The 14049-nt window shown below is 42.0% G+C and overlaps 2 protein-coding genes across 7 annotated transcripts; one reads left to right on the forward strand and one right to left on the reverse strand.

The window, feature by feature from the left end:
• Positions 1-319: 319 nt before the first annotated feature.
• LOC105284713 (ATP-dependent zinc metalloprotease YME1 homolog) lies at positions 320-5528 on the reverse strand. 2 transcript variants are annotated; one of them, XM_026972394.1, is made up of 13 exons: positions 5159-5528; positions 4844-4969; positions 4250-4672; positions 3940-4159; positions 3764-3861; positions 3362-3605; positions 3160-3292; positions 2756-2993; positions 2420-2662; positions 2120-2266; positions 1892-2053; positions 1680-1807; positions 320-1475 (listed from the first exon to the last, which is right to left on the reverse strand). In XM_026972394.1, coding segments are annotated over exons 1-13 (2190 nt in total). In that variant the 5' UTR covers positions 5186-5528; the 3' UTR covers positions 320-1474. The 2 variants fall into 2 exon arrangements, with proteins under 2 accessions (XP_026828195.1, XP_019888937.1); XM_020033378.2 differs by having other exon boundaries at positions 1687-1807; positions 5159-5527.
• A 435-nt stretch (positions 5529-5963) lies between these two features.
• On the forward strand, positions 5964-13963 carry LOC105284715 (transcription factor SPT20 homolog). Of its 5 annotated transcripts, none has more exons than XM_011348447.2 (21): positions 5964-6118; positions 7392-7502; positions 7611-7805; positions 7938-8056; positions 8195-8444; positions 8610-8822; positions 8937-9115; positions 9225-9425; positions 9552-9711; positions 9806-9880; positions 10074-10436; positions 10530-10692; positions 11032-11228; positions 11368-11515; positions 11673-11866; positions 11954-12094; positions 12250-12346; positions 12577-12653; positions 12800-12983; positions 13064-13230; positions 13412-13963. In XM_011348447.2, the coding sequence occupies exons 2-21, from the start codon at positions 7455-7457 to the stop codon at positions 13538-13540; spliced, it is 3300 nt and encodes a 1099-aa protein (XP_011346749.1). In that variant the 5' UTR covers positions 5964-6118; positions 7392-7454; the 3' UTR covers positions 13541-13963. The 5 variants fall into 5 exon arrangements, with proteins under 5 accessions (XP_011346749.1, XP_011346753.1, XP_011346751.1 ...); XM_011348451.2 differs by having other exon boundaries at positions 10095-10436; XM_011348449.3 differs by having other exon boundaries at positions 5978-6001.
• Positions 13964-14049: the final 86 nt, after the last annotated feature.

Consider the following 14049-nt stretch of genomic DNA (forward strand, 5'->3'; position numbering starts at 1 on the left):
CAGTATATTTGTACAGTATCCGTGCTGTACAATATCCGAGGGACACGCTTCTCTCCCTGACGAACTGCAACCTCGAATGCAGCCATACGAGAATGTGCGTATCGACAGAGGTCCTCGTCCCTGACCAATCCACAACCCGGCGATCGTGAGTGTCAGGTTGAGTGCATACCGACAGAGTCCTCTCCTTGCGCTTCATCACCCGGTAAACAAGAGTGCACGACGATTCGTATATCGAGAGGGATTCTCTGTCTCTTGCGAATCGCAACCAGCTTGGCGCCTCCGCAAGATAACGAGCATATAAAAAGGAATTTCTGTTTTCTTCGACGAAATCATAATGTGTACTATTTTTATATTATAATAAATTTATATTACTCATATAGAAAGACCCTATATAGAAAGACGATATATAGAGGACGATTAAAAATTAAAAATTATTATGGACGTTAAAAGGAAGCAAGAAAGCATGAAATGAAAGCATGATCTCGAGATGTAATAAATATCTGTGTATATATATATATATATTACATACTACGTAATATATACATTGTAATTTGCATTTGTATTATTTATTAACGGTAAATCAAAGCTTTTGGTATATTTCCATGCTCGACGATATTTTCTGAACCTTAAATACAGTCGAGGGGAAGATAAAATTAATTCGCTAATAACTGTAATCTCAACAATTGCCATTGTTATTAAAAAAAATTTCAGCGTTATCAGTTAATTTTGTTTTAATGCATGCAGACTAGAAATAAGAACTGCGAGGGAAAGATCACTGTTTCGATCGAAAACGTAACTCTTTTAGACCAACAATTGTTTTTTCTGTCTGCTTTTTGAATACACGTATCCGTTAAAAAATTGCAACAACAATGTACGAAAGAAGCTGCATCTTTTTCGCGATAATTAATAATCAGTGGTGGAAATCTGATCAACGGTAGGCATCCTATCGAAACACAGGTGCTGTTGTATTAAAAATGAGCGTCTATCAATTTAAAATAGAAATATAATAATGCATATATAGTGGTGGTCTTTTTATATATTTTATATATTATAAATGTTAACTATATATATATAGTATTACTACATATATAGTTAATTAAATAATACGGCAGCAGCACAATTAATACCAACAGCACCCATTTTGTAGGCAATCGTACGTAGTTGTGTGCAATGACGTACTATTTACATTTTATATTATTATTACCGAAGAGAAGAAGACGGTTGATCCAAAAAGAAGGGATCGCGTATCCGCGACACGCAACTTTCAAATGTATTTTAATATGTCTCTCGTACAAAGCTACAAAGGCCTTGTACAAAATATAAGATTCAGATGTTATCAGACGTTACGCTCAATTGTACAATTATTCGTAGTTCCTACCTTCTCGATAAATCTATTCTCAAATCGCGCTTAGATTACGATTCTTTCGTCAATCTCTTCGAGTCGCCAGTAAAGTCTCGTTTACTCAATCCCGTGTCTGAAACAATAACACCAACACTAATAGAGTTGATATAAATCAACTTTAGTGGTTTACTGGTTTAGTGGTCGACGCATAAAAATCCTCAACGATATAAAAATTATAGTTTCATATTAAAACAATATAAGAAAGAACAATACAAAACATTCTTTCGAGTTCAAAAAAACTCAACATAGTATAAAAAGAAAATAAAAAAGAACATACTATTTACCGTTTGCTATGGCAGCCACATCTTCCGCATCCAATGTCTCGTACTGCAATAGGGCTTCTGCTAGCTGCTTGTGTTCCTTCGCGTGCGTTTTTAAAATCGTTTTCGCGCGTTCATACGATTCCTGTAGACACAAATGTGTGACAAGTGAATAAGACAATAACGAATAAAACTGACGAAACGAATAATACACAATCGTAAGATTCACCTGAAGAAGCCGCTTTACTTCATAGTCGATGGCCTCGGTCGTGCTTGCCGCGTACGTAATGCCATTTCCGAAAAACTCCTTACCGTCCGATATCGACCTAAATCCCACCTTGTCCGACATCCCGAAATTCTTCACCATCGTTTCTGCTATCTTCGTTGCTTCCTGGAAGAAGAGAAGGGCATTCAGACGTATGAATACATTTCGTTCTATCTATAGATTCAATCATACCATTAGATCGGACGATGCTCCTGTTGTTATTTTGTCTGTCCCATAAACTAACTCCTCCGCGGCTCTACCGCCCATCATGGAATCCAAAGTGGCTAACAGCTGCGCTCGCGTGGTATAATAAACGTCTTTCTCGTGCATGAAAGAAGTCTGAAACAGAAAAAAAATACAAGTTGCGAGATTTTTAATCACGTAAAATCACACGAATTACGGGAATAAAAAGAAATTTTTGTAAACAGATAATAAATGATTAAACGCGAAATAATTTTGATTTCTCAAGTAATACATTAATTGACTACATACGTGGCCTAACGACGGTCCTCGTGGCACGATGGTAACTTTATGAAGCGGCGTGGCATCCTTCGTGTAAAACGCTACGAGAGCGTGTCCCGCTTCGTGGTACGCCGTGATACGATTGACTTCTTCGTCGCGCGACTTGAGCTTCCCCTCGGGACCCATCAACACCTTATCCCTAGCGTATTCCAGGTGCTTCATGGTCACATAGTCCGCCTCGTCGATCGCCGCGCGTAATGCAGCTTGGTTTACCTACAATGTCAGGAAGAAATCGATCTGTTTCTCATAATCTTCAAGAAAAGTGAATGAAAAAGATTTAGATTTTTTGGTGAGCACTAATCCTACCATATTTTCAATATCAGCTCCAGTGAAGCCCGTAGTGCAGCGAGCCAGGTAGACGGTATCGATGTCGTGCGTTAATATTCTGGACAAGTAGAGATCCAGTATCTCCTTACGGCCGAGATAATCGGGCTTGTTAACGTAGATCTCAACGTCGAAGCGGCCGGGACGCATCAGTGCCTTATCGAGATCCTTGCGTCTATTCGTGGCGCCGAGGACTATGACTCCCTCGTTCTGACGAAAACTGCAAGTCACGATCGTTTTCAAATGATACCAATGTATGAAATCAAGCTCGGAGATTGCGAAAATTCGTGAGTGATACTTCCGAGAGTACGGCATCTCGAAGAGTCGCATCGCGCTATTTATATTATTGCAATCTCAATTTTTTTTCAGTCTCAATTTAAACTCACCCGTCCATCTCAGAGAGCAACTGATTAATCGTCTGATTCGCGTACGGATGGAGAACCGAGTTCGTCCTCTTCGCGCCCACGGAATCGATCTCATCGATGAACACTACACACGGCGCTTTTTCCTTTGCCGCTCCTGCGAAAGTTTCGTTTGTAATTTGTCTTTGTAATTTTCAATTATACGCGAGATTGCTTTTCCACTCACTGAACAAGTCCCGAACGCGCCGAGCACCCTGACCGACTAGAATCTCATCGAACTCGGGACCTGCCACGTGGAAGAAGGGTACACCGGCTTCACCGGCAACCGCGCGCGCCAATAGCGTCTTTCCCGTTCCCGGTGGACCAACCAGCAGAACACCCTTCGGCAATTTTCCGCCGAGAGCGGAAAATTTGTCAGGATTCTTCAAGAATTCCACCACATTCAGAAGCTCCTGTTTCGCCTCATCTACCTGAAAGTTTTACGAACATCTAACGAAAATTTGCATGGGTCGATTCTAAATTACTTTAATGTAAGTTCATTAATACTTTGATGTAATTTAATATAAATTAATTTAACATTATAAAATAACAGGAGCAAATGTTTTGCACCAGAAAGGCCGTTGCTTACCCCTTTAACGTCGCTAAAAGTGACGTTGATGTCCTCGGGATTGATTTCGATCCTGTGGCCCATAGACAGCTTGAATACTCCTCCGCCGGGGTAACTAACTGCGAAATACGAATAATTAAGTCAGCACAGCGATTCTCTCGATGTAATGAACTATTTCTGTATACTTTCATACACACCGTAAAGCGATATGCCAAGGATCAGACTAATAATTATAAAAAGAGTTATCAATCTCTGCATGATCTTCAACACAAAGTATTGGCCTCGCGACTGCCGGAGTAGTCCAGACTCGTATCCCTCTGCGAAAGCGAGTTTCATTCTCTTCTGCTCGTCGGTCTCCGTACTGTTAAAGATCTGCTTCAGTCTGTCGTAATCTGTTTTCTTTAGGTCCTGCATGTTCTGTAACCATAAAGCGAGATCAACGATTATTAATTTTACCTAACACATTGTCAATATATAAATACGATGTGATATAAATAGAATTTGTACCACTTGAACATTCGAGGACAAGCCCAGCCACTTTTTCAGTCTGCTCATGAACGGACGGTTTTGCTCCAGTTCCATTTTGATGCTACGTTGCGACTTGAACGTACGAATCGGTACATGACTATGATTGCGCAGCGCCTTGACATGCCAGGTATGCAGCAGTTTGCGTTGCTGCTTAGACGCGAGATGGATGGCAGGTAAGATGATGGGTTCCATCAACGGCGAGCACGAGAAGCCCTGTTTGTTCTCGGTGAAGCTTAGACCCGATAAGTAAGATACTCGCCATTTGTTGGTTTCGTTTAGAGGTTTCCCGAGTATACTAACAGCTATGTCATCCAGCATCATGCATACCTTATCCTCCTTCAGTCTCAACATGCTCAAAGCATTTAAGCTTATCTCTGGCAGCTCAGTACAATTTCTCGCCGCCTAAAGATAAAATCTCATTAGTGTCATTAGCATATATATATTGTTGTATGTGTGTGTATATATTGTTAAATTACTTATTGCCACTATTAACTTTTATTCCTTTCATTAATTCCAACCATTATTATGATTATTATTCTTTCATTTGTTGTGTATTAAGAACTATGGAAATACCTCCTCGAGGCTGTCCCGACAAATATCGTCCGCATTTTTTTGTAGAGATTTATCTGGTCTTATTATTTGAACTGAGGTAGTTCTAGGTGTCACAGCCAATGTCAACTGTGTTAGATGGTATAGTACCTGAAAACCAACGAGTCGTCAGGACTCTTGCACAATATTGTTTATTTATAACACTATTATTGTAGCTCTATTTTGTGCTGAAATTAATATTTTTGTGCGCTCTCTCTCTCAGTGTATCTTACAAGAGAGATAACGTAGGATATATCGAGTATCAATTAGTGCAAGTGTAAAACGATGAGGGCAGCGAACCTGATTATGTGATTGAAGAGATACCATAATCCCAAGTTGCACGAGCGGGTAATCGCGTCGACTACAAGAACTTTAGATGATCGAGAAACGATCGCGCGAAATGCGAAGAAACGATGAATCGCACCGTGCAAACGATCACGTGTCAATCGTTCGAACAGCTCTCGCACTGAATATCCTACCGCGAATTTGTCAGGCAGCCGCGGAATTGCTCGTATGTACAGTCACGTGGCCGATCACTTATCAATTTATCGAGACATTAGTGATCGTTTCTTGTTTTTTGCCTTCTAATCCATCGATGATGTTTCGAACGTCAAGCCAATTGATGGTTAACCGTCAGCGCCACGAACTATCGATCTGTCAGAATCGCCGATACGAATGGTCCCTGCTTGCTGTCAACGCGAATCGAGCGGCATCTTACATGAATGATGAAATTTTCTACGCGTAAATAAATCAAATTTGAATTTAGAAATTTGAATAAAAGTAAAATTATTTAAATTTGAATTGAATCCGAATTGAAATTTATATCGCAATTTAAATTTAAATCAGTGCTCAACATGCGCGCCGCGCGTTTCTTTACTTTGTGGTATCCGTGCATCATCTCATACAAATTAAAAACTAATTAAACAAATTGTTTAATGTGTCGCTGATAATGTAAATTGCATAAATACGATTTTTAAATTTCCGGAATAAACTAAAATGCCAATTTCATGCCGCTGAGCGCACAACGCGGCGACCGCCTAGGGAAGATCGATGCGGGGGCGGCCTAGTGGATGAACCGAGTTGGCTGCACAGGACGGACATGTTTTCCCCCAGTTTGTGGCCGATGCGTGCGGTGTTTGTATGGTAGGTTACGCTGCGCTCTTCGCGAAATGACGTTTGTTGCTTGTAAATATCACTCGCACCGGAGCGACTAGTGAACCACCCGGCCACCCGTTGTCACAGTCGCCGCGTCGACACTAGGTACGAATGTAGCGCACGACGCCCGCATGTCAAGACTATTTTGCGCGATCGACCGACCAACTGAGCGATCGTCTCCGCGAGCGAACGAGCGCGGCGGTGAGGTTATGACGTGCTGAATCCAGCTGAGATCGACGTGTGCTCGTCGTGTGCGCGCGGCCGATGTCGATCACGTCGGACCGTTTTTCATGATTCAGCAAAAGTAAATCACAGACTCACGTTCGTCCATCGCGGTCGGCGCGGCGCCGCGCGCGTCTTGATGCCGCGCCGCGACGCCGTCGCCGCCACCACACGCTCTCGTCGTAAGAGCTAGCAAACTTAACCTCTCCGCTCCGTGTTTCGTTTTCGCTCGGTCGCGCTCTCTCGCACATTTCTCGATCCGCGACGCGCGTCACGGGAGTGATCGACTTGTGCTCCATGCGTTTCCTCGTAACACGTGAATCGCGCGCTCGTTCTCGTTGAGACGCGACAGCAGTTTATCTTGCTCCTTCCCACCGACATATCCCTCACGTCTGTCGTGGATGAGACAGGCATCGATTAGCCTCATCGAACACGCACAAACGCGGGATTCGTCGGATCGCATGAGACTCCGCATGAAAGTAGATCCTACGTCGATCACGATGACGACTCGGTCGCGCGTGAACTGGTGATTGTTATTAATCGTCCCTCTCGCTTACTCTTTCTCTCTCTCGAAGACACGGCAAATCGGTTTCGAGTATCGTACATTCTCTTGATGATTCCCTAACGTTTCTGTGATGTTGGAGAACAGAATTGTTGATGAGAGGCATCCAGCATGTGTCTTTTTTCCAAAGTTATTAGATCAATTGTGCTGTGATGGTGAATTTCACTCGATCTGTAAACACACGAATTTGTTCTGTCATTCTCTAACAGGCAGTCGACCGACACATAGTTTTGTGTTTTGCCTCTCTTTTTTGCCATAAATATTATATAATTTTGCTGTTTCAATAGTTTTATTTTAAATGACACAAAGATTTTATCGATTTAACGATGTTGCAACGAATAATATCGAAATATAATATGGAAATTTTAGCTGTTGATAGTGCTCGGTCTCTCCATCAGGAATCAGAATTGTAACACCATTGAATTCAGATAAAATGCATTTGCTCCCATTTTTCTGAAAAATCATAGATTAATTGATTAAGAAAGACGTTGTGATGATGACAGATAATAAATAACGTTAATAACATTTTATACTTTGTAACTAATTTGTTTAATCTGTGTGAATGTGCAATATATTTGAGCAAACATATTTCAGAATATGAACGATTATTACCGCATTAGATATGACATTAAGTGGCATCAGTAATCAGCAACTACAATGATTGGTGCAGCTGGTAGTCTGGAAGATGCGTGTTGGCAGGCTCAGGTAATGCAATTCTCGTATTGCAACTACTGTGCCAAGCTACATGTTGTTATTGTATTTTGTTACCGCATGCTTCTCAAACTTTTATCCATCACGTTGTCATGATCGCAGAATATGATCAATCAAGCGTCCAGATGTTGGAAGTATACTCAGGGCCAGAATCCATTGGCCTTAACAACAGATAAGTCGTTACTGTCTCAGAAGAAGGAGCAGAGCTATTCCAGGCATAGTATCCAGTCCAAGCTCACGAGACTCTACTTTGAAGAACTTTCCAAGGTTCCTCATGCAACCCCAGATTCAGTTTTGGTACGTGCGCTTTCTTCAGGTCCACAGTTAAATTTGTTATTTTTCCCGTGAAAACGAACAACAAATTGACTAAAAATGATATTGTATCGTAACAAGAGCGCAATATAACACTCGACTTTCAATGTTACGCAGAACAATCTTGAGAATGAGTGCGACCTTCTGGGGCGGTTAGTGCAAAGAGAAGGATTACATACATTAATTGTTAATCTTTATGCTGGTAATAAAGGATACTCATTAGCTGTAAGAAATAGGTAAGCAGTCGCGTTTCCGAACGTGAATTATCCCTCTGAACAATGTTCAAAACATTTGAAGTCAGAGATACATTTCACGTGTGTGATTGATTATAGTTGGGGCATTATTATTAACGCGAAGACTATTTTTTTGCACAGTGATAAGGGGAATCAATACGATAAAAATTCACTGCTCGCTGAGACTCAGCTCATGGGTTACGAACAGGGTGAACTACTTTCTTGCATAGACAATGGCCAACTGCCAGCTATGCTAGCCGAACAACTCGAGTCCAATTATTCACATTTGTTTTATGACGGCTGCATAATCGCTGAAGTGCGGGATTACCGAAAGGCGTTCCCTCACAACAGAGCTGAGGTTCATCACGTACTTCTTAAACCTACGACACAGGTGAGACCCGATGCCGCTGCATCATGTATATAAGAATGTATAATAAAATGAAACGCAAATAATGATTACGAGAAATATTTATTGTATTACATGATTTCTTGATAGTTTTTAATCGTATAATCCATGTAAATTAATTCTTGAAAAATCTCGAAAATTTATGCGCAGAGCGTGCTCTCGGACGTATCGACTCTTACGAATGATGGGGATTGGAGCCACGAGGAGCGTTTAATGTTGGAATCGCATCTAGTAGCAGCTACACAAGGACCTCTATGCCTGGATCCGAATCCTATTCCCACCTTAGCTAGTACAAGAATTAAACAGTCGAAATCATTGCTTACTGATCATCAACTCATGCGCCAAGCCAAAAAGTTTTCTCAGGTAAGAATAGATCCTTGTGATCCACATTTCTTACTTTTAGTTTAAGGAGATATCTATTTACATAGAATAGAGCAACGACGAGTGTTACAACGGGCGTGTAATGTTTGATATTAGGTCACAGTGAATCGAAAGAGGAAATTGGAGCAACTGGCACAGCCGGAAGGTCAAACGGTACAGGATATAATACAGAAATTGCGCACGAAAAGAAGGGGATTCGCGACAAGCACTGCCTGCCCACCGCCTTCTCTTATAGACGTCAAATTGGAGCCACCGAAAACAGTCGATGTTGCAAGGTTATTACCTCCTCTCTTTATCTGCCTGCGATTTTTTCCTTCCTAACCTTGTGATTTCCGTCGTCGAAAAATTATCGTGAAACTAATCGGCGAAATGGGACTTCGTTAGATTCGCGAAAGCGTACGAGCGGCCGCCAGAAACAAAAGACTGTTCGCTACAAGTTATAGAAGAGTATATATTAGAGCCCATGGGGAGTCACGATTACATAAAGCTCTCGATCCTGCAGCGACCCGCTACTTCCGAGTACCTGGGAGAGCTTTATATGGACAAAAATTATCGGGAAGGAGAGAGAAATGGTTCTTCTTGCCGGTATGCTTTATCATTTGATTTTTAGTCCGAAACAATATATCACGTATACAATATGCCTTTTTACGCGTGGCTTTGTGCCTGGAAAACTGATTACTTGCTGACGCTAAATGAAGTTTCGTTCTTTAGGTTTACGTTAGGCACTAGAGCCGTGGCCAATCATTATTATCAGCAATTTAAGGAAATATTTACAGAGGAGGGTAGAAAGAACGTGAGAATAAGACACGTTGTGCCGGGACAGGCCACTCGCGTTGCGTGTACACCCGGCATGCAGCGAGCGCATCAACAGGTACGTGTCGCGTAACTAACCGTTTGTCCATTCGGCTGGTCGTTCCGCTATTTTATTTATTCATCTCCATGCCGGTGATTTCACGTTCTTCCAGGCGCAACAAGCGAAAGCGGCACAATTAGCGGCTCAACAGTTGCAGCAGGCTCAAAACCAGCATGTAGCGCAGCAGGTACGTAATAACGTTCGACTTTTTTTTTTCTTGCGATTCTTAGAGTAGATTCATCATCAGCAAAGAAATACTAGAGCACTTCTTGCCGTTTCTTTTCTTTTTCTGTTTTTTTCTGCTTTTCTTCCTGATGATGCAAAGATATGTAAAACACGTGTAAATGCAGATCTTATAACGACCGTGTAAACATTTGCAGCAAGTCCGCACATCATTTCAGATTCTGTCGCGAGCTCAAGGGCAACTGAACACGTTGGCCGGTCAGGTGGCCTCGATAAAGGCCATGTCGGAGGCAACTACCTCCGCGCAGAACAATTTGCAGTGCGTGGACGCTGCGACTATACCGCAAGTCATCTCATCGCAGAACGACAACGCCACAACGCTGAGCTCGGGACAATCTCTGACGAATGGCGGTTCGAACGCGTCGACTTCTGTGCAGATTGATAACTCGGCGATGGCCGCAGTGGCGGATAACACTTGCAACGGCTCCAGCATCCTCGTCTTTCAGCAGAAATCGGCCGGTACCATCAATAACGCCGCGCCAACAAACGTCCCGGTTTTGGTAAGCTTGAGCTTGGTACATTTTGTTTATAAACTGAGTTTGCACATCTCTCATATTGTTCTAATTATTCATCCCTTCATGCGAAACTTGCAGCAAGCGCAACTGCAGGCGGGAACGCAGAATTGCATAAGCGAGACCGCCGCCAGTCAGAACCAAAACGAGCCGCCGTTCAAGAAGCACTCGACTAACCCGGCGATAAACGCCATCGTGACTTCTCTCATGAATTCCGCGCAGCAATTCCAGCAAGCAGCAGCAGGTGCTTTGCTACCGTATTTGCAGTGTGAAATTGGCACAATTTTAATGCGTGTTATTATATATTCAAATTTCTTATATTTTGTTTTCTAAGGAACACGCGTAACTGCATTCCACGTAGCGATCACGGAATTAACGTGTAGAATTAAGTGTTATGTAAGATTATGCCTGTACTTGTTCACGTGTAACCAGATAAAATACTTTTATTCTTGCAGATTGGGCGAATTTCACACTATGCCTTTTATGAAATTAAACGAGCAGACGTTTTCGCGTAATGTATTTCTCCACAAACGTACGCTTCCTGACATTTTAACTGACATCGTGCGTTTCATGCATTTTGTAGCTAACGCTGCTATGAACAACAACACGCAAGCTTCGAACAAGTCCAACAACGCCGCGATTCTAAGTCTGTTGAATAGCACTCCCGCGAATTTAGCTCAACAGAAGGTTCAGCCCCGAAGGATCTCTCTCAATGCTTCCATCCCATCCAGGGTCATTAGTCATGGCAATGTGATCAACGTACCTAGCACCACAGGCCAAGTACGATCGATTTAGTTAACTTGCCAAAAAATCTCATTACTTTTTAAATATTCTGCTTATCGCTGCAACTTAATAGTAAATCTTGGTAATTGATACAAGTGCTTTAATTGATTAAACTTACTCTCAATTATTCTTTTAGGTACGGGTAAGTTTAAGTTCCGCTCTGACGGGACAGTTAGGCTGCAAGCAGCAACCAGTGAAAGCGACCGCTGTGAGACTCGCGCGAGTCCAGGATCCCACGTCTACCCTTGGTCTATCGATGCCGGGGCTTTCAGCCTTGCTCGCTGGTACGATGAAAGATAAATATATAGATTAAAAGCGTAATTTCCTTTCATATATAATACTCTTGATATTGTTTCTCACATATTTATCTTAATTTCAAAGGGAACTTGTCTGATCTCTATTCGCTTTCATCATTGATTCACACACGATTTGTTCGGGTAGGCACACCGTCGGCGGACAATCCAATACCCGGGATGAACTCGGCCTCGTCACTACTCGAGCGGCTCACCGCATCTTCCAGTCAGAGCAGTCAGCCGACGAGCCCGATGACCAGCCCGTCGCCAACAAACGTGAATTTGCAGGGCGTGAACCTCACTAGTCTGCCGAACTCCATCAACGGTCTGCAAAACGTTCAGGTTGGTAGAGTGACCGCGCGTAGTTTCCTACATACGAAGCAGTACTGATCAAAATTTACTAGCGTACTTTTCACTGTAACATTCCAGGTATCATTCCCGGGCTTGTCGCAACCCATTACCATGTCGTTGAATGTGTCACCCACCACTGGCGGCACCGTCACACCTACTGGGATGATAGTTTCTCTCCCCATATCGTCCGCCACAAATACCTGCACGACGATCTCGAGCGTTAGTATCACTCACATCTACGAATCTTCGGTCTTTTCGGTGCGAAATTGCACTTTTATTTGCATTTCATTGCAAAATTTGCACCGAAAGGATTGATGCTTGAGTGCAGAGCACTCACTAATCTTTGAGCATTGACCAAACGCTACGTTGTTCAGATGGTGGCTGCGACCGTTGTCACGACCGCTATTACTGGGAGTACGCCAACAGTGGTGATCGCCAATCCTACCAATGCTCACTTATCTTTACCAATTGGTAAGACGTGTTTTGCTGTTGTTTGTAAGCTGTTGGAAAAAATTCGAGTCAGAATTCATTCTCTAAACAAATAACGGCGTTTTCAAAATGTCACGTGATGAAGCTTAGTATTTTTGTAGGAAGATTTAAGTTACGATTGTACTTATATAAGCTGTATATGAACGCCTGTCGGATTTATTGTACTTCTAAATACGCGTGTCGGAATGTTTTATTGACCATCTGTATTTTAGCCCAAATAATACCATCCGCAGTGAAAGGGTTACCACAGCAAAATATAAGGAGTAACAACGCAGTGACTCTTGCACAGGTACGAAAATCTAATACATGTTTCTGTGTTCTAAATTCTGTTCTTTAAATATATATATTTTTTTATGTATTTAGCGTGTGCAATTTTATATTTCGTACACGAGAAATCGCTCCTGTGACTATGTTTAATTCATTACGTGTCTTCAGGGAGGACAAGCAATCCAGTTAATCGGATCTCAGAGGCCGCGACTTAATCACATAGCTCGTCAAGTACAATCGAATCAAGTCAAGTCGGCTGTCTTGTCGAATCAGCTGATGACAGTTGCCAAAACGGTAACGGCGAATCAGCTAATACTGTCCGGTAACAAACAAGTATTAACTCCGATAATGGGTGAGCGAATAATGCAGTGCGGATTACTTGCAGCGGCAAGTAGGTCGAAGTAGTCTCAACTGAACTTTCTCGCTTTGCAGCCGCGACGAAACCCGTGCTTATGGCGTCGCAGACGACGCCTTCTTCCCAAGTAGTACCTGTTAACAAGCAAGCTCTATTAACGAAATCCTTGCACGCCAGGGCTTCTACCGGCCAGTGCAGCCAGCAGACACAGAGTCTTGGGGTTGCTACGTTATCGCAGCAACAAGTGCGTATACATTAATGCGTTTTAATTAAGAGATTAAATAGTTTTTAAAATTACTACTATTTTTATTATAATAGAAAAAACGAACGATATAACGTTTACATATCACGTTTAATGAACATTAGATCTGATTCTAGCAAATTTATCACTTAGGAGATGATAAATGATCTTTATTTTATTGCAGTTTCAGCAATTGCAGCAATGCCTGGCCGCGCAGCATAAGGTTGCCGTTGCGGCGGGAAGTTCTCAAGGTAGGACTCAAATCGACGCTCAGAGAAATTCCACGTCTGCTCCCGGGGAGGATCCCGTCTGAACATGTTCAAATGGATGAATAATGTTAATGATCATGTTACGACTAAATAATTGGAGCCCGCCTAGAAGAAATGTAATAAGGCGTTTATCGGTATGTGTTGCGTTTTAAAAATTTCACATTACAAGCGATCGTGATATTTTATGTGCACAAGCGCTGCGTATACTGAGATTAATGAAAAGGTTTTAATCGGTGGAATTTATGTACGTGTGTGTGCCGAACGCAACCAACGTAATTAAGATATTTTGCTAGATCAGTAGATTCGGTAAACGCTATTACGCTCACGTGCAATAATAACATTTATTTTTCGTCAGTTTCTCTGAATTTCTTTGAGCCTTGAAATGTTACTTTAAGGGAGGTTTCAATTATTGTATACATAACTTATATATACGATACAATTTGTTTTATATTAAAAGATGTAATAAATATTCCGTTCGTTCTTTTATTGATCTCCATCCCATATCATGCGAATATATGAAATATAGGAACATATGTAGATGAAATACGTAGAA

Source organism: Ooceraea biroi, chromosome 9 (genome assembly GCF_003672135.1).
Source record: "Ooceraea biroi isolate clonal line C1 chromosome 9, Obir_v5.4, whole genome shotgun sequence".
Lineage (NCBI taxonomy): Eukaryota > Metazoa > Arthropoda > Insecta > Hymenoptera > Formicidae > Ooceraea > Ooceraea biroi.

What these genes read in the sequence shown, in the direction of transcription:
- LOC105284713 (XM_020033378.2), bottom strand. Translation starts at nt 5,185, where the DNA reads ATGGTATCTCTTCAATCACATAATCAG. An exon ending in GTCGGGACAGCCTCGAGGAG is followed by an intron (nt 4,673 to 4,843) that starts GTATTTCCATAG and finishes TTTTATCTTTAG; the next exon opens with GCGGCGAGAAATTGTACTGA. An exon ending in TGTCCTCGAATGTTCAAGTG is followed by an intron (nt 4,160 to 4,249) that starts GTACAAATTCTA and finishes TTATGGTTACAG; the next exon opens with AACATGCAGGACCTAAAGAA.
- LOC105284715 (XM_011348447.2), top strand. Translation starts at nt 7,455, where the DNA reads ATGATTGGTGCAGCTGGTAGTCTGGAAGATGCGTGTTGGCAGGCTCAG. An exon ending in ACCAGCATGTAGCGCAGCAG is followed by an intron (nt 9,881 to 10,073) that starts GTACGTAATAAC and finishes AAACATTTGCAG; the next exon opens with CAAGTCCGCACATCATTTCA. An exon ending in GCTTTCAGCCTTGCTCGCTG is followed by an intron (nt 11,516 to 11,672) that starts GTACGATGAAAG and finishes TTGTTCGGGTAG; the next exon opens with GCACACCGTCGGCGGACAAT.